The sequence below is a fragment of the Grus americana genome, chromosome 1, assembly GCF_028858705.1.
Source record: "Grus americana isolate bGruAme1 chromosome 1, bGruAme1.mat, whole genome shotgun sequence".
In the NCBI taxonomy this organism is placed as follows: domain Eukaryota; kingdom Metazoa; phylum Chordata; class Aves; order Gruiformes; family Gruidae; genus Grus; species Grus americana.
This window is the reverse complement of record NC_072852.1, coordinates 160,606,178-160,630,806: the sequence shown is the minus strand read 5'-3', so window position 1 is coordinate 160,630,806 and position 24,629 is coordinate 160,606,178. Positions and strand designations below refer to the sequence as shown.

The 24,629-nt window shown below is 41.9% G+C and overlaps 1 protein-coding gene and 1 long non-coding RNA gene across 5 annotated transcripts in view; one reads left to right on the top strand and one right to left on the bottom strand.

The window, feature by feature from the left end:
* The first annotated feature begins 6,418 nt into the window (after positions 1-6,418).
* UBAC2 (UBA domain containing 2) overlaps positions 6,419-24,629 on the top strand; it is a 108,342-nt gene continuing 90,131 nt past the window's right edge. For 2 of the 4 annotated variants that reach the window (XR_008577091.1, XM_054825322.1), the window contains exons 1-2: positions 10,551-10,680; positions 17,975-18,102. Coding sequence is in view for 3 of the 4 variants with exons in the window: in XM_054825322.1 (XP_054681297.1) it covers positions 10,551-10,680; positions 17,975-18,102 (258 nt within the window). In the remaining variant the exon portion in view is untranslated. Of the gene's footprint in view, positions 6,569-10,550; positions 10,681-17,974; positions 18,103-24,629 lie in introns of those variants that run through there. The other 2 variants (XM_054825342.1, XM_054825331.1) reach the window with 2 other exon arrangements.
* On the bottom strand, positions 7,153-10,623 carry LOC129206353 (uncharacterized). Its single transcript, XR_008577094.1, has 2 exons — positions 10,488-10,623; positions 7,153-8,301 (listed from the first exon to the last, which is right to left on the bottom strand). It is a non-coding gene; the product is annotated as an uncharacterized LOC129206353 (long non-coding RNA).

The window sequence follows — 24,629 nt, the reverse complement described above, 5'->3', positions numbered from 1 at the left end:
AAAGGCCACAGCTGGACAAAATTTCACACTTTTGTATCATATAGATTTTTGTCACCTAACTTTGCCATTACTAACATTTTTAGAGGAAAAAAGAAACTCCGGGAATGCTTATTTCCTGGAGGCGTACATACTTCAATTGCAAATATCCTGCAAGTACATTTCTGGAGTGAACATCCTTTAACTTTTTGCAGTTTCTTCTGAGGGATCATTGTGTTTCAATAAAATTATATGAACACAAACATCCTCTGCTATGGGTAATTAGAGCTGGGGAAAAAAAGACGAGACTATTCCTTCATGCTCAAATTTAAATCAAATGCAAATAAGATAATGCCATTTCGGGAGAAGAACTCATTAAAGCTTTATCGTTTGTTTGGGTTTTTTTTGATCTCTTAGCAGTGTTACGCTACAGGCCTGATAACATCAAGATGCGGGTGGCCACGTATTCCCTTAAACTCAGATTTGCCTCTGAGCGTAAATACAGGCATTTAATAACCTTTGCACTGTGTGGAGATACACAGACAGGACTACTATATGGATGTGAAGCAAGAGGAAGAAGATATCTGAGAAATATAGACAGGTATCAGGGAGAAAAAGATCCTTTGAATACTCCTATAAATATCTTCTAAAATCTAATTTTCTGAAGAGGCAATTTCAGCACAGCCATACCTGTAGGAAACAATGCAACTCGTTTTCGGCATCTTAAAGGCTTAAGATTTTTGCCATCACTGACAGTTATCCTGGGTAATTTAGCATACACTCAGATCACAAAGGTTGTCTCTGACATAAATTCAGTCTGAAATAGATGGCTTGTGCTTCATCTCTAGTATGCATAAAAGAGTACAGATATGCAAAGTATGTTGCATTATGCAATGCTAAACATAATATTTTGCCCACCTGATGTATTCCTTAATTGGGTCTTCTGAGCACTATGCTTAAATCTCTTCCTTTTATTGATGCTTACTGGTGTTTCGCAATTTACCTTGTAATAAATTAACGCCCTTCAGATGAGCGATCTAGAATCCAGTAACAGCTGCTCAGGCAAGGGCAGCTGAACCAGTGTATTTTTAATTCTCACAAGAATGAGGTCTCACCTGAGTCAACAAATGGAACACGAACATAGAACATTAAACATAAAAACTGAGATCAAAATCAACAATTAAGAAACATCAGAATCAATTTGCCTATCTTGTTTCCCTAATATGTTTGCATTAGGATCTAGTTCCTGGCTATGCTACCATATGTTCTTGTTTTTCACAGATTCCAGCCTTCATTGAATAGCCTGGCTCCTGTGACAGAGAATTTAAGGACGGCAGTTTTAAGGGCATTTTACAAGTATTTAGAGACAAAGTTGCTGATCAAGTGCTTGGCACTGCCCCTGAACACAGAGATGCCAACATCTGGGCGCACACAGTGTCAGCGCTTAGGATCATGCTGTTAAAAGGGAAGAGATGGTTAAGACTTTCTGTGTAAAGCTGTGTGTTCAGTCCACAAAGATACAATGCGAAGAAGAAAGCAAGGGTGCCTCCACAGGTCCGGGCAAGCACTTTTTCTCTTGCACTTCCTCCATGCACCTCTGCAAGACGCGCTGCACCGTTCGTTGTCCTCCTTTCACCCACATTGGAGGGGCAAGGCGGGAATCCAGAAAGAAGGTGGCAGATGCAGCAGGTTTCTCATGGCTTGTTGGGACAGAATAGAGACTGCTGTTGGAAGGTGAGTAAGGCTGAGAGGGACTCACCCGACAATAAAGTAGGCAGGAAAAGGCCCTGGCTGGGGATGGAGGTGAGAGACGCAAAGAGTGGGAGCTTGTGGCTGATGGTGGCTCTTAAACACTCTGCATTGTGATCGCCTCCCACTCTGAGGTTCTAGCTGAAAAAAAAGATAGTGCTGCTTGAATTATGTTTGAGTTATTGAGGCAATAGTTACCCACATATTCATGTTACTAGACATTGATACGGAGCTCAGGTTCAACACGGTGTTTAAAGTTTTGCAAAATAATCTCATTGAAATAGCTAGAACCAAAAGAAATGGAAAACTTTTGAGTACTCTCTACATTTTTTATAAGTGTGATGCAAAATCAATTGCAAAAAAACCCCCAGATAAACCCCAATACTCTTGCCATTTTTTCCACTAGATTGCCTTCCTTTGTATACTTCTTTAGGACTTAAGAAACGCCTAAAAGTTCCTCCTTTAGCCACTGCGTTGCTCCTCACATGAACTGCAAGCCTACCAGCTTTACATGGAACGAACTAACCTAGAAAATGTTCTGTATCTTCTAGCTATAGTAAAAAAAATAACAATCTGTGTAATAAAATGAACCCACTACAGTTTAAGAGGACAGCAGGTCTGCTGCAGTACAAAGCGTTATTCACTTGTGAGGGAGTGAGAAAACTCTCTAATTTTGGAAAGGCACAGGACCAATCAGTCTGATTTCAACCCAGTGAATCTCTGCCTTCTGCCTTCCTCCCGTTCCCATGCAAGCTGCTATCAGCAAGCCGCACTGCCACAGAAGTCTCCTTGCTAGGGCGTGTACAGTGCACAGCTTTCTTCTTTACAGTCTTCTGTAACTGTAAGGAGAAGTTACTGAAATCATTAAGTTTAACATTTCAAGTATCTGCTAATATTTCAGGTAATTGTAATAGCTGCAGGTGCTACTATGAATGCCACGGAATCCCCAGACATCAGAGACATAGACTACCTGCCATTAACCTGCAGAATCATTAACTTGCACTGAGTTAAGACAGAAAATTCTCGAGCCAGGTGTTACATTTCCAGCCTGTTTTACTCTGCCACTATCTTTCATTCTGTATGGCAGGGGAGCATCTGACTGTTAGAGATTAATTAGTAATTAAGAGTTGGTTCAAAAACATCGCCAGTTCAGGGAAGAAAGCAACCTAACCATGTTAGAAAACAGTTAGAAATATAAATTCCAGTCTCCTGGGATTTTCTTTTGAGCAGGAAATTTAAATAAATTTATTTTGAACATAACAAATTGACCCCACTAACTAGATGTAATAAACAAATGGAGATATTTAAGCTGACATTTGAGCAGTGTCAAAGCCTTCTAAGCTTGTTCAGAGTAGATTAGTAGATTAGTAGATAAGTGCTAGCTTTCCTATTCTGGGATATGTTCCAAGGCAAGCATGAGGACTGATGATTTCATTTAACTCCAAAGTGGACAAGACTCTATATTTCAATAATGCAAATCATTTGCATAATTCTTATGGCAAGTTACCAGTTGACGCTGACGGTGTTGGGATAAAAAAAACTCTTGGCCCTGTATTTGAGGGCAAAAACTACACTTCCTCTACCGTTCAATCAGTATGTGAAACTATAATTATTAGCGTAGGGCATGTAGTTTCGCAGAAACACATAGTGTATCTCATCTGATCTAATCCCAGAAAAATTGACTTAATAAATCTTTTTTGAAACAAGATATCATTAGATGTTTCATAGACTCAGTAATAATTTTGTATATACTTAAATAAGATAATGGCAAATAAATTCAGAGCCAGCTCCCTGTATCCCAGCAGTATTAACAGATCTGCAAGTATTTTGGTATATTGCTGGGAGAAGCTTGCCAACTATTGCTACTCATTCAGTTTTGCTGTATCTGTCGGTGATAACAAGTTCACAGAGCTGCTTTCAAAATGGTTCTTAAATATTTGCCCAAATACATTCTTCTTCAGCAAAATACCTGCATAAGTCTCTAGTATGTTCAATAATTCTGACTTTAATCCAATTCCAGCGCTCAACATTGCAGCGAAGTATCCCTCTAATATGATCAACTTGTAGGACATCAATCTAGGGAAATCTTCAAAACTGAGCTTATAAAACAGCAGAACAGGAGTTCTTGGCTATCGGGACTGTAAACCCCTAAACTAATTATTCTGTCACTCTATTCTGTGTGATTGTGAAAAGAAATAAAAGCAAGCTTTATCTTCAGCATTAAAACAGCAATCCTAAGCCTATTGCACAGGCAACGCTGGAAAAGTTTTCAGGTTTTATCCTCACCTATATGAAAGCCAGATCCACAAAAGGGCTTAATTACTTTAAGTGGAGGTTAATCAAAAAAGTCCAAAATGGTGATTAATTAATCCATGAGTACCTCATTAGACCCCTAAAGCTTCAGGAGGCACTCACGCTTTTCCCAATGAGGTTTCATGCTGGAACTATTACAAGCTTTGCAGGCTTTGCACGTCATTATTTACCTTCCCTTGCCTTAGAAATGAGGGTTGCTGGTGACTTACATACGGTTATGCGCATTCAGCAGCACACTGCCAAGGCAAAGTTCCCAGATGTAACATACAGCAGCCAGAGCCATTTGCATTTGAAAGAAAGGAGAATTTCTGTAGCAAATCAGTTCCTCCAGCTGTGCTTTAACAGCAAAGAGTAAGCCAGCTGTCTGTAGCCAAAGACAAAACATACCCGATGGGTTTCGTGCTGTGAATCCAATTTCGATTCTTTGCTGAGGAACAAACCTCAGCCTGGGATACAGTCAGGATTTTCAATGCACCATCATTTTGGTTCTTCCTTCTGGCCAGTTTAGACATACCATGAGCTGACTCTGAAGCCCATTCCTACCTGCCTGTCTGCAGGCCCTGTACAGAGAGGACAAGTGAGCAACAGAAATCTGAAATTAGTGCTGGGAACCGATATGCTGAACTTTGCATAAGTTTTTGCGGACCCAAGCAGAGGGTCTTTTTATGTCCCCTTGGCAGTGTTGAGAGATTTTTGTTTACAAAGATTTAGGATCTTCACATTTACAAGTGCTATTTAATGGTTGTATTTAGATGTAATTGTTAAAAGGCATATTCATGTTTGGTGTTATGTAAGAATATTTTATGGAATATAACAAATTTATGACTGGCCTAAAAAGTTTTTATGATTTGTTGCCTGTTTAAAATTGTTACTTACCTGACAAGTCACATTTTCAGTTCCAGAGTGACATTTGTTCTCAGTCTTGCACTACGGTATGCTAAACGTGACTTTGAAGTGCTTAGTTCTGTTGCGTGCACAAACACATAGTGCACAAACTTTGTCCTGTTTCTTCCTGACATTCACATCGGTGACGCAGAGCACAGCGTCATCAGCTTTTAAATGCCTAGCATAACTTATTTCAGTAAACTCTGATTTCTACTTGGCACTTCGAGTACTGTGCTCGGTTTTGGGCCTCTCCCTATGAGAAGGACACTGAGGTGCTGGAGCGTGTCCAGAGAAGGGCAATGAAGCTGGTGCAGGGTCTACAGAACAAGTCTGATGAGGAGCAGCTGAGGGAACTGGGGTTGTTTAGCCTGGAGAAAGAAAAGGAGGCTGAGGGGAAACCTTATTGCTCTCTACAACTACCTGAAAGGAGGTTGTAGCCAGGTGGGGGTCAGTCTCTTCTCCCAAGTAACAAGCGATAGGACAAGAGGAAATGGCCTGAAGTTGTGCCAGGGGAGGTTTAGGTTGGATATTAGGAAAAATATCTTCACTGAAAGGGTTGTCAATCATTGGAACAGTCAGCCCAGGGAAGTGGTTGAGTCACGGTCCTTGGAGGTATTTAAAAGACGTGTAACTGTGGTGCTTAGGGACATGGTTTAGTGGTTGGACTTGGCAGTGCTAGGTTAACATTGGACTTGGTGATCTTAAAGGTGTTTTCCAACCTAAATGCCTCTATGATTCTATGACTTGAAAATGTCATTGAAATTTGGTGCCTGAATAACCTCAGCCTTATTATGCCACATCTGAATGCAATCAGGAATTTGGCTCGCCTTGCATTAGGCATCTACCATGTTGGCAGAGAGCTTGGTGTCTAACTTACCATTACAGCTAGTGGGAATCAGTTCAATGCAGTCGGTGGAGCCTAGGGAGCAATTAATTTTATCTTAAAGTAGACACCTTCATTTGATCATCTGAAAAGCCACTGAACGTATTGACTACGCCTCCATTACCTGTAATGACAGCTTACCCACAGCTCCTAGGTACCTCCCTTGCGGACTCTGGAAAATTAGGGTGAGCCTCAGGTGTCACAGTTTTCCAAAGTGCGAGGAGTCAAGCTTCCCCCGAGGCACCTCCAAATTTCAAATTTAAATCATATTTCTAAAGATAGAAGTAATAATATATAATATACATAAACTAACTTACGTTTTATCCCTGCCTAGCTACACCCGAGCTTTGAAACGCCCTTCCCTGCACCTCAGGGCCTGCGAGCGCCCTCTGACAGGACCGGCCACCAGGACCTTCCCCCCCCCACCCCCAGCCTTACTGCGGGTTAATTAACAGAATGTATGCCATCTATACGGGCTCGTATAGGCTTCCTCGTGTAGCGCTGGGCTCAGCTGGTGACGATCCCGCTCCCCCCCCCCGCCCCCCCCCGCTCCGCCCGGCGGGCCCGGTAGGGGGCGCTGGCTGCTCGGCTGACGGCGGCGTTTGGCCCATTGCGGCCGCCTTAGCCGCGCCGTTCCCGGTCCGCCGCTGTTCCTCGGGGTCTGCCCGGCCTCTGGGGGTTCCGCCAGCGGCACTCGCCGCGGCTGGGCCGGGCCGGGCCGGGCCGCCGCCATGTTTACCAGCACCGGCTCCAACGGGCTCTGTGAGTACTGGCCCTATCGCAGCCTCAGAAGGACGGAGCTGGGGGAGGGCGGCGGTGAGGGGTGTGTCAGCGTCTCCCCCGCGACGGGTGGCCCGGCCCCCTCCGCCGGGGGACGGGACGGGGACTGGGACACGGTGCCGGGGCGGGGGGTGCTGCCGTGACCTCCGCGGGCGCCGCGGGGGGGGGGGGGTGATGTGAGGCCGCTCCCGCCGCCCGGCCTGGGTGCGGTGCTGCCGCTGCTCCCCCGGGGGAGCCGCTGGCCTCGCTCCCCCGTTTCCTGACGATGCGGCCTGGCCTCGGCTTGACTTTTAAACTCGGGCTTTACCGCGTTTCCCGCTACGTGACTGCGGGCGAGGAGCCGCGCCCGGCGGTAGCGGCGCAGGAGAAGCCGTTGCGCTGGTCCCGGCGGTGCCTTCGCTTCGCGGGCTTTGCTGCCTGGTCCGGCCGGCGGCGAGGGGCTGTGCCTGGGCGGAGCGGTGCTCTCCCGGCACGGCTGTCCCAGCTCCGTGTGCGTATAAATATATAGATATATATCAGAGCAGAGAAAGAACTGCTTTTTAATGTGCAGAATGTAAAGAATGTTATCGTTTAAACTGCTTTATTGGGAAGACAGATTCAAGGGTGAATACGTTTCTTGCTCTGTTTAACTTTATTTTTACATACAGCAAATGTAAATCACTTCCTATCCCAGTGCTACCTGAGCGAACTTCACAGGCATTGAGGGTTGCTCCTGAGCTTGCGTACAGAATAAAGAATCTGCCACGATTAGAAACGGCGGGGAAGAACGGAACTGGCTGCAGTGAGGACTTTGGCACTACAGGCTTCAGAGCACGCTGGGACAAACGATAGTAAAAACTTCGCTGACTAACTCCCTGCTTCACACAAAATCCAAATCTGAGCATGAAAGCACCCTCTGTCTAGGGAGGAATAATCCTGGCATTTAAGAAGGGGTATTAGTTGTAGCTGTATTCTGTTTGAGGCATCCAAATGAGAGGATTATTTTTACAGATGGATCTGATAACACTGTACTTAATTTGCAGCTCCTGATTTTTTTTACATTTCACACCCACCCACCCCCCCAAAGTAATAGGTACTGTAGAATGACCTTTTAATGGCATATGTCTGTGTATAATTCTATGAGAAAGAAGGTGGGGTAAAAAATATATTTGTTTGGCTGAATGGGTAGAAAGTCACAGTCAGTATTTAAAAGTTTTTCCAATATAGGTCCATCAGAAGGATGAGTAGAAAATTGTAGCCATAAGAAACATATTTATACTAGGAGAAAAATCTAGAGAAGATGCCATTATGGAAAAAGTAAATGTTTTTCCTTTTTTTATTTTTTTTCTTCTGGGAAACTGCTAAAACGTATGCTCCCACTGAACTCGCATGTTGACCTAAAGTAACTTTTCATAATAAGACTTGGCTGGTACTGGTGCACTGACAGACTCTAGTAGAGGCAGGGATTTAGGTAACAGTGATACATGGTCACCTAGTGCAAAACTGTGGCAGTTTAAGATGTCCCTGTGCCCTCAGACTTTGGTTTCTGCTTTTGTAGCAGAAGCGTTTGCTACAGTAGCAGCATGTAGGTAGGATTCAGTCACTGATGTGCAGAATCTGATGGTTTAGACAGTTGATGAAGGTGAGCGCAAACCCAGCTGCCTGGTGTCGCATCAGGGAAGTGTCCGTGTGTGTCCATGTTCTGTCCTGCCACTGAGTCTTGGGAGTGGTAACCTCTGACAGAAGGACAATGACAAACAATTGTCGGGACACAGTTGGTGGATAAATGGACTTGTATTAGAGACCTGAGATAAAATAACCAGATAAGTTCAACAGCGATAATGATCGTGCCAGGTCAGACTGAAGGCTCCTGTAGCCTGGTGTGCCATCTCTGCCAGACTTCTTAACATCCACAGTTTGGTTCAATCCATATCACAATACCATTTGATAAAACTTAGTAATACTAAGCTCTTTTTAACCCCATGTATCTTAGGTTATTTTAAAAAGTGACCCAGTTGTTGATTATATTTCTAGTAGATTAAGGCTTTTAGCATCTTCAGACACAGATACAGTAGTAAAAACGTCTGAGGTTACTGTATTCTTTTTGCCTTGTTTTCACCATTGCCTTGTTTTCACTCCTTTCTGCAGAATCTTCCTTTTTAGCAATGGCAAAACAACCAACCAACAAATGATCCCAGAGCTCTACTAGGTTTTGGTAATGTGATTTTTACTGAGCTTATTGTGTGTTTTAACAAGGGTGCCAGAGACACCCTTGTGCCTAGTTTTCTAGAAGCAAGTCTAAGTTTGGCTTCCTTGCTTTTGTAAAAAAACCTTGTTTTTTACATTGAAACTTCTTATCAGAACCGAAGTAATTAACTCATTTGGAGTATTTTGTTTCTTGTAAATTTTTCTGGTTAGTTAGTTCTTGAAATTGCATTTAATACTTTTCTGAAAGAGATAAGAGAGCAACCAGTGACTTTTAGTGGCAGCAGTTGCAGCTGGTTATAAACTTTTTGCTCCATCTGGTAATATTAATCTAGTGAAGGGTGGTAGAATCTTGGATGAGGATATTACTGTCCGTGTTCTTTCAATTCTTTGGGATTTATTTCTTCTGCTAATTTCAGAATAAACCAAAATAAATATCAGTGGACTATATCATATAATTCCAGCAGATTGTGGAAACAATATAAAGATTAATAGTCTGGGTTGTCATTAGAGATCTAAATGAGAGAAATAACTCAAGAATCCTTATGTTTTATTTGATGCAGTACATAGATCAAATTCGTAATCAACATTGTACAAAGCCTGTCTCTTTTTGACTGATGCTTCATCAGTCCCTTTTCCCCTTCTTGCATCCTGTCTTCTCAGTGTTTCTAGGCTGCCTCTCTCATCTCTTGATGTTTTGATGAAAACAAAGCTCTTCTTTTAAACTATGAGGAGACTGATACAAGTAGGATATTTTCAAGACGTTTGCTAAATATGCGTTTTAAACTGGTTTTTGACCCTCATCGTGTAGAAAAATTTAAATAGAATATTAGGTTTTGGGCCTTTTTCATCATATGTTATTCCTGTTGCTGTAAAAATTCATGGAACTTCAATTGACCCTATAATCAATTTTGTCTTTTGTTATCTCCCAGACACGGTAACTGTATGTGCTGAAGAGAAAACAGCTTATAATTTAAATGAAAAGCATGTGTACTTGTTAAAATTAAGTTATTGTTTAATATTCCAAACATTTAATATAACAAAATGTAGAAGAAGAAATGACTGAACTTCGGTAGGCTGATGCCACTTAGCAGTGTACTGATGTACTGTTTCTAGGAAATGTGGGAGGAAGACACTGTGGCTTCCTTTTAGTGCAATTTATTTATAAGATTTATTTGGGAAAATCTTTGGCCTCATGCACAAACAAAATCTCGAGTGCTAGTGAGTAAATGAAAAACTTGAGTATTTTAATTTCATCAATAAAAGGAGTTCAGCTATGTATCTGTTTGTGCAGATTACTGAGTAGCTGCATTTCCAGATTTCTAGACCAAGAATACTATCAGGTTTGTTTACGCTGAATGCATTTTTTTGTATTGTAAGGTGGCCCTAACATACTTACTACTGATGTAACAGAGTAAGTTTAGCTAAACTGAACTTTTCTGAAGTCTTATATACTTATATACTGTAGCTGTCCTGATTGTTATTGTTCTTCGTTCAGAGTAGGGTTGTTGTTGCATTATTTAGAGTCAGTTGATAAAACAGTCCTAAAAACCATCATCTAGATCTAGCCATAGATAGAGCCTTTGTCTCTTTTTGTACATGGATCTTGGCTTGGTTGATGGCCAAATTTTATTTCTGCCAATATACCCCTGCTATGCTGAGTAAAAGATGTTTTTCAAAGTTATTAGCAAGTACAAACTATTTCTGTATTACTTACCTCAAGCTAACTTTATGGATCGTCTCTGTACTAAGGGTGCCAGCGGATGCTACGGTATGATACATGGCTACACAGAAAAAGTTCATTTCGTGTCCTGGCTCCGTAGTTCATGAGGTGAATGATACCATCTTCATCCAAGGAATATTCAAAACTTCTAAGTTCTTTACCACTGATACAGTTGCAGGTATTCCTTGTAAGTTTGACTGCTTCTATCGAAGTTAGACTTTCTCGTAAATAATGCTTGAATAGCTGGGCCTGTGTAGTGAAGTCCTTGACCTTGTTCATGTGCCTTTTAAGGAGAAGTCTCATGACTTTGAGCACTGCAGTTGAGTTCTTACATAAAGTGTTTATTTAATATTTTGTGTCCTAGTTTAAGAGGTTCCTGGTATAAATCCTCCCTCCTGCTTCTCCTGTTCAGTACTCATTAAAACCACGTGCGTAGGCAGAGAGGTTCTTGAAAAGTGACGTTGTAAGAAGCAGGTACATAAAAGCAAACCCCTCCAACAAACAAACAAACAGTCCAACCCTGGGGTGCATGTGAGCTGGTTCAGAGAGGTAGGTCCTTTGCTAGCAGTGGTCTGCTGAGTTCCTAACAGGCAGTATTAGATGCAGCAGATGATGATGCTGTTAGTAGCTGGTAACACATGCTCGGTGCATGACACACACAGTTTTGGATGACGAGGTGTAAAAGTTAACATACCTGGTACATGTTACAACTATGGGAGATATGGAAGTCAGGAAGCAAGGAAGAGCACCATTTAAAAGGGCAAAGACAGTTTGCCCTTGTTAAGGGAAACTGTTTCTGTTATCTGGAATATTGGAAGAGCTTGTGTGCCCTGGGGGAAAAAAGCCAATTACTCTGGATAGTAGGAAGCACAGCATGGGTGTAATCAAATGGTGTAGCAAAATGCTAACCCACTGTTGACTTGTAAAACAACATTGCGGTGTGTTCAGGAAGCATGCTGCCCCACCTGGCTTTCAGGAGAGGCTCAAGAGGTGGGCTGTGGTGCCCGAGACTGGTTGCTTGTGTTGCAGCCTGCCAGCAACCCTGCTCCCTTGAAGATGCTGCTGAAACCCTTCAGTGGCTCTGCAAAGGCTAGCATGAGTGCTTGAAGACTGACACTGGGCTGGCTGTTTGATTTACTGTAGTGCTGCTTAGCTGTATTTCCTGCTTGTTCTCCAATGTGCTGCATCCTGGGAGCAAAGTATAATATGCAGAAGGTTTTCCATTATAAGACACTTAAGGCCTTTCCAACAACTTAAAGCTGTAAGACCAACACCAAACTTTTCTGCAGACATTGTAATAGCCCCTCCCAAATTTCTTCATGCTATATGCAATACTGCATATGAGTATTGTGGAAAGGCTATTACAGCTAGACTTTATTAAGGTAAAACCTGAGTCCATGGTTTTAAAGCCTATCCGCTTGCTACATCTGGAAAATATTTGACTGCTTTGCCTACTACACTCAAGCCGCTTCATGTACTAGTAGGGAGTAGAGTCCTTTGAACTTGTGTGTAAGCATTTTTGCTAATGCAAGTTATGCTTTTACCTCTCTGTGAACCTTGTAGTGCAGTGCTAGCAATTTGTTACAAATCCCCAAGGCAAGAAGGGAACACTGTGCTCCCCTGCTTGCGTAACCTGCAAGACTGAACTGCATTGTGTGCGGGCGTCAGGAAAATAATAAAGGTGTGTAAGTTGATGCTTTGTGGTACAACTGAAAGAAAAATGTTGCATGTATTGAATAGATCGGACTTTTGTGCATAACAGTATTATGCAGTACAGTACTATATGGGAAAACAAATTAGCTTGTACATCAGCATGCCACAGTGCAACCCGGTTCAAAATATTAGCTTGAGTCCTGGGAGCAGCATAGCCACATCAGTTCAATTAGCCATGCATTGAATGCCACAAAAATGTGGCTATTCTGGTGCTGCTGCAGAGGTAACTCATTTCAAGCTAGCGTGGGGATCTCCACGTGGTGTTGTGGTGTAGCCATACCTGATATTTCTGACAGTGTATACTAATACTAGTATGGTGACATACTCTGTGGTTGGGAGGAAGAAGAGGCTGCTCAACGAGGGGAGCGTTTTTGTCGACTTCAGCCTGTTCTGTTTTCTGTGTCTTTTCAAATGTTCCTTTTAGAAACAAAGATTTTCTTCTTTTTTTTTCTTTCTTTTCTTTTTTCTTTTTGTAGCTCCTCATTCTTTTATAGTTTGTGACCTAGACTAAACCCAGCAGTTTTCTGAACAGTACATGTATAAGTCTGTAATGATTACAGTCTTACCAGTGCCTTTTAAAAATAGATTTAAAACATGATCACAGCTGGTTTCTGTATTGACTTTCTTAGTATATATACTAACATTATTCACCTCTCAGCTTCTGCATTAAGTTTATAAGCATTTGATGAAAAACTATTCCTGCAGTGGAACTCGTTACTGTGTTCACTTGCAGGCATCACGATGATTAACCACCAGACTATGCTGTGAAGTGACAGTCTGAACACAGGATCCCCTTCCTGTGTCTGTGCTTTGTGCCTAGGCCAAGGGCAGGAGCTGCTTTCCTGACCCAGAATACTTCATCCAGTCACATAATACGTTCAGGCAGCAGTAACTTCACTGCTTTTGCGGGGTCCTCTGGTATTGCCTGGTATTTTTTTTCAAAGGATGGAATATTAGAAAAATACTTAGATTGGATTGAACAAACTCTAAAATATGATCATATGGTTAAAATCCATCCTACCAGTCAGCATGCAGTCTCAGAGTGTCTTCTGGATTCCTCAAGCAGTGTTACACATGTCCATACCTCTTGTCTTTTTCCCTCCATGGCACGCTCTCATTTGTTCTTGGCTACTGTTCTGGACTCAGTGTGGTGTTATAATAAAGACAAACTTTGCTCCTCAGATCTAGTAAGATTGCTCCAGCCTCCCAGAAGCATACATTGGTGTCTAGGAAGCACTTAACAATTACTTTTCAGATTTGAATATCTGACAGTGGGTTTCATCAACCATTACACTAAAGGACAAGCAAGGTTTCCGCGCCTTCAGGAGGAGGTGTTCATGCTGCTGTTTGCTGTAGCAAGCTTGCATCTGAAGGGAAAATAGTAGGCAAGAGTCCTTGAAAACTGTGACCATTTGGAAGCATCACTGTCAGTTGGTGAACCTGCTGCAGGTTCTTGTTCAGATCCTGGAATATAAAAGATTAATATCTGCATGATGGCTTAAATGCAGGAAAAACAACCACCCAAAATACAGATTCCATCAGTGCATTTGGGAAGTACTGTGCATTCAGATGTGCCATCAGTTATGATTTAAAAGATCACAGATCTTGTGTATCAGCATTAAAAGGTGGTTTGTGCATATTTCATGCCTCTATAGTGGCCCCCAGGAATGAATTTGTATGAAAGTGGCATGTCTGCCTCAAAGCAGCTGGGTTTGGGAAGTTTGCAGGTGATAGCAGAGAAGAAAGATGTTACACAGTATGTTTCATCTGCAGCTGTGGTGTAAGCTCAGTAGGGATCCCCACAAAAAAATGTTCTGAACTAATTAGAGCTTCTGCAGCCACTGCTCATCAGCTGGTGCCAGCAATGAGATCCTCTCCCAAGTCAACGTTTCAATCTTGGGCCCAGAATAGCAGTCCAGGGGGTGAAGTTGTTCCCCAAAAAGCCCTTCTGAAACAGTAGCTTGGTCTGGCTGCCTGTTTTAACATGCTCATCTGCTGTCTGTCTTCACTTGTGAGTGGTGAACAGGCAGGGAACATGAAATAATTTCAAAAATTGTAGCTGTTACTGCTACCACAACTTTTGTATTCTTCTGGTGGCTTCGGAAGCTGCAATTCCCTGAACAGTTGTGCCATAAACCTCCCCCTCTGTGATGGATGGACACATCTATTCCTTAATTCTCTGTACTTCAAAGGTGGTACTGGCAGCCAGAAAAGTAGTAGGTTGTAAAGAAGAGGATCTGTGGGCATTGTAATGAGTTCAGGGGTGGAATGTGGAGACGTAGAGGTGATTTTCTCATTCATATTGCGTTTTAGGATCAGTCTTGCATTGCACAGTGATAGCACAAATGTTGGGATGCTTGCCTGTGATATTATGAGGACAGTTTTGGGGAGAACTTCTTCATTGCACCAGGGGGAAGCAAAGATCTGTAGTGAAAGTGAGTTCTTTGCTCTTTGTGATAGCACAGGCATGTTTTGCTGGTTATTATAAAATGTTGCAGATGGGAGCTCAGTATGTGTGTTGCAGCACCGATACTATTACTGCCTGTTTTTTGAAAGAAATGCCACTTAAGGAGTACTTTGGGGTTGCAAATTTATTCCAAGGTCTTTGAAGACAGTGTTTGATGTATTTTAACTCTTCAGGATCAAAATGAGAGTTTATCCTTTCATTCTATGTTCTTTACATGGTATAGAGGCACTGTGTTTTTCTCCTCCGTGCACACATTTACAGTGGTGCTGCCAATAGACACTGGTACCCCAGTAGGTTGGTAGTATGTGTTTCCATCCTCTACATGGTTGCAAATGCATTGGATTAAGAATTTTGCTTTCTAAATTTTACCTTTACATTCTAAGTAAGGAATTTGACTTGGATGCCAGAATACCCAATTGTGCAGTATCCGGTATTGTTAGTTATTTTTGGTCTTACTGGTTGAGGCATTCCACAGCAGTGGGAGGGTTTCTTCTGCAGTGGCAACCTCACAGTGGTCCTTGATAATGATCTATACACTGTTGATGGGTAAAGCAAACTACTGCACTGTACAGTGAAACACTTGGGGAGGGGGGGAGGAATTCAGGAGATGCGTTATTTATCTGGAAGAGTTTCTCTTTCTTAAGTTTACTGGACAAGAACAAATTTATCAACCATAATGACGTTTTGAGAAGCTTGAGAGTAGAAGTTTCCGTTACTCATGTGATGTTCCCTGTGGGTGACCGTCACATTAATGGGTTAGTTACTTCTGTGGTTTTTCACTTGGTGACGTGCTTAAAAATAAGTACTTTTCCTCTATAACAAGGTTGAAAGTGTCTAAGCTGAAAGCTAAAAGGAGGCTCATAATAAAAATAAGTGTTCACACTTTTGGAGAAAACAGATAAGGTACTGTTGGTTATTTTTAAATGCATTCAAATTAGGAATTAACTTGATAGGATAAAGTAGTTCAAGTGTGTATTACCTGTAATGTAAAAATGATCTAATGATATGAAAATTACAGTAAAGTATAAATATTAAAGTTGTATAGAAATATATAGTCATGGTGGGAAATCTAGTGATTTGCTTGTTGCGTTTTTTTTGGTAACATGATCCTTATGTGAAAATTATTATAGGATTAACAATTTTTTGTAAAAAAATTATTTAAACTCATGAAATAATGTAAATGTCTTTTGTAGTAAAATAGCAAGTTTGATAAAACTTTGGTTCAGAAATGCCTACTGTTGTGGCTACTACTATTGTTCTGATTTAGGCTATACTTTCAAATATCTCTTATATCCTGGTTATAAAACTGACCTTTTCACATTAAGAAATGTTAATTTAACTAAGCTAAATTAACTAAAGGAGCATTGGCTGAGGTTTCAAGTGAATATATATGTGTATTGTGCTCCCAGTAAGTTTCAGGGAGCTCCAGCTTCTTTTTTTCCCCAGTGTTCTACAGTACTCTGATGGCTTCAGAGTTTTTTGAAGTGTCCAACTCAGACGAATGAATAATTAAAAAAAAATGAGCATCTGAAGACTATAGAAAGATACTAAATTGAAAGGTGGATAGTTTTCTTGCATTAAAAAAAAATAAAAATCAACCAGGCTTTCTGCCCTCCTGGTATGTCTCACAGAGAAAACCTAATCATAAGAGTAGAGCTTATGGTTAGCAGAGTAACATCAACCTGTGTCAATCCAAGTCACCGTCTAATTCTTATAAAAGGATAGTTCTTCAAGGCATTAATTGCTTAAATGGAGTAAGGAAAGTGAGTCTGTAAATAATGAACTCAAAGGTATAGATTGTTGACTGAAAGAGAAGTTTTCGGTACAAATTTAAGTTATGATACACATAAGAAGAGATGTTTTCTTCACATGGTGAACATCAGAAGACTGCGGACTTCAAGATAGTATGAACTAGGAACAGCTAACAGTGCCCATCAAAGTTCTTCTTGATGTCATCAGTTAGTACTTGGATGAGGATCATGCTTAAATTACGTAGTAAGAACCATATTTTCGATGGCTGTGGGATTGTGCCATGATTAAAATCTTGCCTTTGGTGCCTATTACCATCTTCCTTTTCTAGCAGTTCACTCTTCTAGTGTGCAGCAGATGTTAACAGAATCGTTTATGGTGGTCAGTTTATCTGGATATGTACTAAAGGTTTCTTCTATTACACTTTTTAATGCAGTTTTGTTCTTCCTGTGCTCCTGCTCTTTACTTCCCATTAGTGCTTCTAAAGTAGTCTTATTGCTCCTTTTGTTATCTAAGAATAATGACAGCAGATCTATGGATTTCATAATACCCTGCAGAAAAGCAGTTGTCCGAAAATTGGTAGGTTCTGTGCTATAACTGGGATGTTCGGGAAGGAAATAAATGTGATTAAAGTTGCCTGGAAAAGTCATAGAAGAAAAGTTGCCTGGAAAAGTCATAAAGTTGGGGAAAAGTCATAGAAGAAATAATATTTCAGAGTTTCTGTATTGGCTTGAATTGTTGGGCAAGAGTTTGTGTTTTGTTGCATCAACTACACCAGCAGTTTAGGATGAATTGCTGAGTATAATGCTGCTGGATATTCCAGTTGACAGTTTTTAGTAAATGCCTATTGCAGATTTCTCTGTTCTCTGCTTGCTTTCTTCTGAGTGTCTTTTCCAGAAGTCATGCTACTTGGGGGAAAGAAGTTCTGATTTCACAAACGTCCTGATTATATTAATTTCTTTATTAATAAAGTTGTAATGACTGAATGGAAGATGAATGGCATGTAAATTAACTTAGATATGTTTCCTTGAATGGTGGATCCAAGTGCAGTGAAGACACTGTCAGTTTATTCAGGACATTTATTCAGGTTGTTCCTGCTTCATAGCCTCTAGAAAAAAGCTAACCTCAATCCCTAATGCAAAGGAAGCAGAGATACTTGTTTTAAGTAGATGTGCATGTATATTTTGCTAGCGAAAAAGAGTGATTGTTTTGTTTCCTTAAACATGATTGAGCCATAGGAGGGCATTATCTCTGTCAGTGCAGAGATCTTAGGCTTAATTATAGCCAAACAATTAATTTCATGAGAGAATGTTGAAAACAAAATGTCTGATTGATATTTAACTGTCATTAATATCTCCAAAGACTTCCTTTATTTGGTGTGTTTTTCCAATCTGTTTGCAAGTTGTTGAGAACTTGGGAAGTTGTTGAGATAAGAAGTCAAGATGGTGCCACCGCTATTGTGTTTTCCAATCACCTATTTAAATATGTCAGTTCTAATGCGAGAGATTTTTCTCTAAAATGGATTTTTTTGTTGTTGTTTTTTGTCTTTAAGATAAAGCACCTTTGTCAAAGAGTCTCTTACTAGTCCCAAGTGCCATCTCGATTCTATTGACTCTGCTTTTCCAACATTATCAGAAGTTCTTTGCATATAACCTACAAGCTATAAAAGAGGATTTTCAGGTAAGAGTCAGTTCATTTTGTGTGGAAAGAGACTGCCATCTGTGCTCTTCTATATGATTTTTTTTCCCCAGTCTGTTTCTCCTCTGGTTCTTCCCCTTTGTTCACTGTTGTACACCAGCTTGTTCTTACCTCTTTTATGTCACCCCAGTACATCACTTTTTGCAAAAAAGTGAGAAAAACTGATCTGAAACAATCAACATAGTTTTTTACTGTTTTCTTTTGTCTGGAAAATGATTGGGTTTGTATCATTTTTCCTTCCAGCCACTGGCATTTGGAAGCTTGCTGTGAATGAAGTGTGATTTAACCCATGTAATAATAGAAGTATTTTGATATGAATGTCAATATCTTATTGTGCTTAGTTTTTGAGGCTGAAGAGGGCTATTGTGATCGGGTACTCTGATTATATATGATTTATTTTAATGACAGAGGCCATAATTTTCACTCTGTAACTTCTGTTGTAGTTAGTTGTGAGAAATTAAAGTTTGCTAGTTGAAGAGAACTGCTGCTTCTAATTTGAAGATTCCAAGTGATGGGGGAGTTTGTCATGCTCCTCAGTAATCTGCGGAATTGGTTAATGATCTTGCTAGACATTTCTTGCTTATTCCCAGTTCAAACTGAGATAGTTTCTCTTTTAGGTATTGCATCTTGTAAGGTTTTGTTCTCAGCTTAATTAAGCATCCCCCACGTGTTTTACAGTTACGTTAAAAAAAGTATGTAATCAACTTAATGTCTTTGAGGATGCTGACTGTAACCTATAAGCCTTAAAAGATTATTAGACCTAGCTAGTGATTCTCCATGCTGTTGCACTCTCTGCAATCCTTCTTGTCAAGAACAAGAGCTTTATTGTAATGATGTAGTTTACGACTTTGCAAGAGCACTGTTCATATTTTCCAAGTGTCTTGCTAATGCCGTGCAGCAAAAATACGTAAATTAATGTCTGCCTTTTAAAAAGTGTTACAACCATGTGTTTGGGGAGGAGGAGGAGAAAGTCTGAGAAACTATTCAAGTTTTAAATGGAAATTTTGTGGGTTTCAGATTTGTTTGCTTATTTGGTTTTTGCACTTTGTCTTTAGAAGAGTCTTCTCTTTTCATTTGTTTGATCTGCTGAAAAACGGTAGTTACCTGTGTTTTATTCAAAGAAACCATCTTTACCGTGTCTTAAGCATAAACATTTGCAAGTATCTGTAGAAGCTATGATACTTTTATTGTGATGTTTTGGGGAATTTGTGGGTTTGGATTTTTTTCTTTCCTGAAATTGTTGCTTCATTTATTGTCATAGCCTTTGGAGTAAGCTATATACTATATAATTGTGTATCTCAGAGATCAGGGAGAGCAGATCGTTTAACTCCTATCTAATGCTAATATTCAAATGAGAACACTTAAAAGAAAATTTGTTTAGAATAAATTCATCTGTGGGGATGATTTTAATGGAATGGAATTTTGCCAGAGGCTGAACAGACATTTTGGATATTGGATATTAACACTTGTCAAAGCTGGTAGATAGCACAGGAAATAAAGCGTGCAGTTGAAGAAGACTACATTTCATATGTACTGTCTAAAACTAAAACATCTTTGTCTCCGTAAAGGGGACCCTCAGGAACAGTGAAGATGCAGTGTTTAAAGTGAACATCTTGATTACATTAGACCTATGTATTTTTTAAGCTGGCTAAAGTAAAAAGCAATTAGGCTTAGAAGCCTTCCATAGTCTATATGAGGGTTGTTCAGTTAACATGTGTCACGAAATTCAGCTGTGAGGTCGCAGCCCTGGTGGTTTGGACTTCAGGAGGGATGGTACTTGTGCTGCTGGCTGGGTTTTAACATTGGGCATGTTGACATGGGACAGCTAGAACAGTGAGGTCTCAGTTCTTTCTTTTTGTTCAGTCTTTTGGTATGCTGGGGAAGTTAGAGGCAGAAGCATCAGTTGAGGCTTAAAGACCTTGAGAAACGTAAGGCTCAGGCAGTGTGTTGGCACTTGGACGTCCATGGAGGGGAGAATGCCTAGCCGGCTGTGGCTTAGGAAAGGGAGCAGGGAGAGCCAAAGCTGAGCTGGAAACAAGCGAGGGAGACGAAGGGCAGCGAAGGAGATGAAGGGCAGCAAGGAAGGTTTCTGTAAGTACATCTGCAGCAAAAGAAAGTGTGGTCCATGTCCTCGTTGTGGCAAGGGACCTAGTGACAAGAGATATGCAAAAGGCCGAGGTATTCAGGCAGATGTATGTATTAGTTTGTACTAGCATGTTTTGCCTTCGGGCTTCCAAGGTTCCTAAGCCTCCTAGCAGAGTCTGTGACAGCAAAGGAGTATCCACTGTTAAGAAAAATAGAGTTAGGGATCACTTAACTATACACACATAAGTTAATGGGACCAGACAGGTTACCTCTGAGGGTGCCAACGGAGCTGGAAATATAATTCTGAGACCTTTCTCTAGCATCTTTGAAAGGTCATGGCAATTGGTGGAGGTACCCAATGACTGGAGAAAGGCAAACATCACATCCATCTCTGGGAGGGGCAGAAAGGAGGATCCAGGTAACATCAGGCCACTCTGCCTTACTTTGGTCCCTAGGAAGGCCATGGAGCAAATCTTTTTAGAAGCCATTTCTCAATACGTGCAGGACACAAAGGTGACTGGGAGCAGCCAGCCAAGGTGAAGTGGACAGATCCTGTGGGTCACAATTGTTTGCACAGCTGGTGTCAGCAACAGGGTTTTGGGGTTTGTGCCTATGGGACCCTCTCTAAGGATTGAGGATTACTTGGAGAGATGGGATCCACCTGACCAAGTGGGACAAAAGCATCTTTGCTAACAGGCAGGCCAGCCTGGTGAGGAGAACTTTAAGACAGGAACAACACAGGAGGGAGATCACAATCCATAGTCAAGTGAGGAGACAGTGGACTGGGTGAGCCAGCAAAGGGTACAGAGTGATGTGAACAGAAGGGATCTTGAAATCAACAAAACAGGACTGAAAAGGATCTACTTCAAGTGTATGCACATAAATAAGGAAGTGCCTACGGGACAGCATTATGTGGAACACTCCCATACATTTTCTGGGAAATTAGTGTGACTGGGTGCCTCTCTGAAGTGTTTGTACACTAATGCGTGCTATATGGGGAACAAATAAGAGGAATTAAAGGTCATATGCCATTACAGGGCTACAGTCTCATTGGGGTTATGCAGATGTGGTGGGTTAGCTCACATGATAGGAGTGCTGCAACAGGCAGATAAAAGCTCTTTAGGAAGGACAGGCGAGGAGGGGAATTGCTCTGTATGTGAAAGAGCAGCAGAACTGCACAGAGCTTTGTTTTGGGACATGAGGAAGTTGGGAGTTTATAGGTCAGGATTAGATGGCAGACCAGTACAGCCAGCTTTGGTGGTGGTGTTTGCTACGGGCCATCTGATCATGAAGTAGTAGATGATGCCTTCTTCAGACACCTGGAAGAAGCCTCACAACTTCAAGCCCTGGCTGTCATGGAGACCTTTAACCATCCTGATATGTGCTGGGAGGACAACACAGCAGGGCACAAGCAGTCCAGGAGGTTTCTGGAGTGCATTGATAGCAACTTGCAAACGCAGATGATTGAGGGGCTGATGAAGGGACATGTTGTGTCTGGACCTCGTACTTACAAACAAGGAAGAAGAACCGGTTGGGCATGTGAAGATCAGGGGCAGCCTTGATTGCAGTGACCATGAGATGGTAAAGTTCAGGGTCCTGAGAGGAGGGGACAAGGCAAATTGCAGGATTGCAACCCTGGGCTTGAGGAGAGTGGACTTTGGCTTGTTCAGGGATCTACTTGGAAGACTCCTATGGGATACGGTTCCTGAAAAAAGAGTGTACCAGCAGATCTAGTTGGTTCTCAGGGATCATGTCCTCCAAGCTGCAGAATGGCTCATCCAGTGCGTAGGAAGTCAAGCAAAGGTGTTGGGAGGCCTGCATGGATGAATGAGGAGCTCCTGACCAAAACAATAAAACGAAGCACACAAGAGGTGGAAGCAGATCGGGTGACCTGGGAGCAATATGGAGACGCTGTCTGAGCATGCAGGGGTGGATTAGGAAAGCCAAAGCCCACCTCGAGTTGAATCTGACAGAGGATGTGAAAGGCAACAGGAAGGGCTTCTACAGGAATATCAACAGAAAGTAGACTAAGGAAATTGTGGGCCTGCTGCTGCATAGGAATGGGGACCTAGAGATGGAAAACGTGGAAAAGGCCGAGGTATCCAGTGCTTGCCTTGCCTTGGTTCTTTTACTAGTCAGACTTGTTTTCAGCGGTCCCAGGCTGCCGAGATCACTGCAAAAGTCTGGAGCAACAAAGGCTTAAACTCAGTGAAGGAGGATCAGGCTAAGGAACATTTAAACTAACTGGACATATACAAGTCTGTGGGGCCTGATGGTATACACCCACAAGTTTTGAAGGAGTTGCCTCATGTCATTGTGAGGCAACTTTGGATTATCTGTGAAAGGTCATTGCAATCAAGGAAGGTTCCTGAGAAAAGGAAAGGCAAGAAAGGAGATTGCTGACAGGCCAGTCAGCATCATCTGGATCTCTGGGAAGATCATGAAACAAGTCCTTCTAGAAATAATTTTTAGACACACAAAGAACAAAAAAGTGACTGGGGGTAGTCAACACAGATTTATGAAGTGGAAATCTTGACTAACCTGATAGCCTTCTATGATGAGGTAGATGACTGTCTTGGTGGGTGAGGGGAGAGACATGGATGTTGTTTATTTTGACCTTAATGTAGCTCCCTGGAGTGCTGTCTCTTGTGCTGGGCTCCTGAGTAGAGGAGGTCCTGATAGACCTTGACATGCTGCAGAGTCCAGTGGAGGTCCCCCAGTATGGCCAGGGGCTAGAGGATTTGACATATGAGGAAAGGCTGAGAGAGCTGGGATTGTTTAGCCTGGAGAAGAGAAGGCTTAGGGTGGATCTTCACAGTGTGGAAATACCTGAGGAGGGAGCAAAGAAGAGTGAGCCAGACCCAGTGAAGGGACAAGAGGCAATGGGCATGAATTGAAATACAAGAAATTCAATTTAGAGAAAAAGCTTTTTTACTGTAAGACTGATGGAACAGAGGAACGGTTTCCCCCGAGAAGCTGTGTAGTCTCCATCCTTTGAGATAGTCAAAACCAGACTGGACATGGTCAGGTAATGTCCTGCTCTAGTTGACTTTTTCTGAGTGAGGATGTTGGACTAGATGATCTCCAGAGGTCCCTTCCTACCTTAACCATTGTATGATTCTATGAAAGCATGCCTGACCAACTGGTTGCTTTCTTCCTTGAGGCAAGTGGTACTGCGAACAAGGGGGAGTCAGTGGATTTTGCATACCTTGACTTTAGCAAGGCCTTTAGCCCAGTATCCCATTGTGTCACTGAAGCCAAATTCGTAAGGTACGTACTGAATAACGGGACAAAAAGATAGGTGAAAAATTGGCTGGACTGTGAATGGAGTTATGGTCATTAGTGCAAAGTCCACTTGCAGGTATCAATTAGGGGAGGGCCCCTCAGAGATCAGTACTGGAAACAGTATTATTTAATGTCTTCATTAGTGACCCAGATGATGAGATGGAGTGCGCTTTAAGCAAGTTTTTCCCAAAATTGGTGGGAATGGTCAATATGTTGGAAGGCAGGGCCACTATTCAGAGAGACCTTGGCAAGCCCAAGAAATGGGCTGATGGGAACTTCATGAATTGGAAAGTCCTGCTTCTGGGATGGAATAACCGCAGGCTGCAACAGTGCATGCTGGGGTAGGCAAGTGCTTGGGAAGGAGCTCTGCAGAGAAGGACCTGTGGACTTTGCTGGACAACAGGAGTCAACAGTGCACTCTTGCATCCAAGAAGGCCAACCATCTCCAGACAGTGCTCACACTGTATTAGTGACAGTGTGGCCAGTAGGTCGAGGCAAGTGACCCTACTCCTCTAGTTGACACAATGCTCTAGATGTGGTCTCACAAGTGCCCAGTTCTGGGATCTTCAGTACAAGAAAGATATGAACACAATGGAACGGGTCCACCAAGAAAGTCAGAGAGTTGGAGCATGTGACAGACAAGGAGAGGCTGAGAGAACTGGGTCTGCCCAGCCTCAAGAAGAGAAGGCAAAGAGGAGACACCTTATTGCTGTCTACAGGTAGCTGATCAGAAGCTATAGAGAAGGTGGAGCCAGACTCTGCTTGGAGGTGCACTGAGGTAGTGCAAGAGGTAGTGGGCACAAAGTGGAACATGGGAAATTCTGCCTTGATGTAAGGATTTGATTTAGTTTTTTAAACCATGGGGGTGGCCAAACACTGGCACAGGTTGCCCAGAGAGGTTGTGGAATCTCCATCCTTGGAAGTGTTCAAGACTTGACTTGACGTGGCCCTGAGCAAGCTAGATCCAATTAGACCTGCTTAGAGCATTACACTTACTAGTTGATATCTGGAGGTCACTTCCAAAGTATTTTTTTTCTGTAATTCTCCAATTTACTACAGTTGTGATTTCCATTTTTATTTGTAAATCTGAACTAAGGGCATAAAAATATATTTGTCTTCATTTCAATTGTACCTGTGAA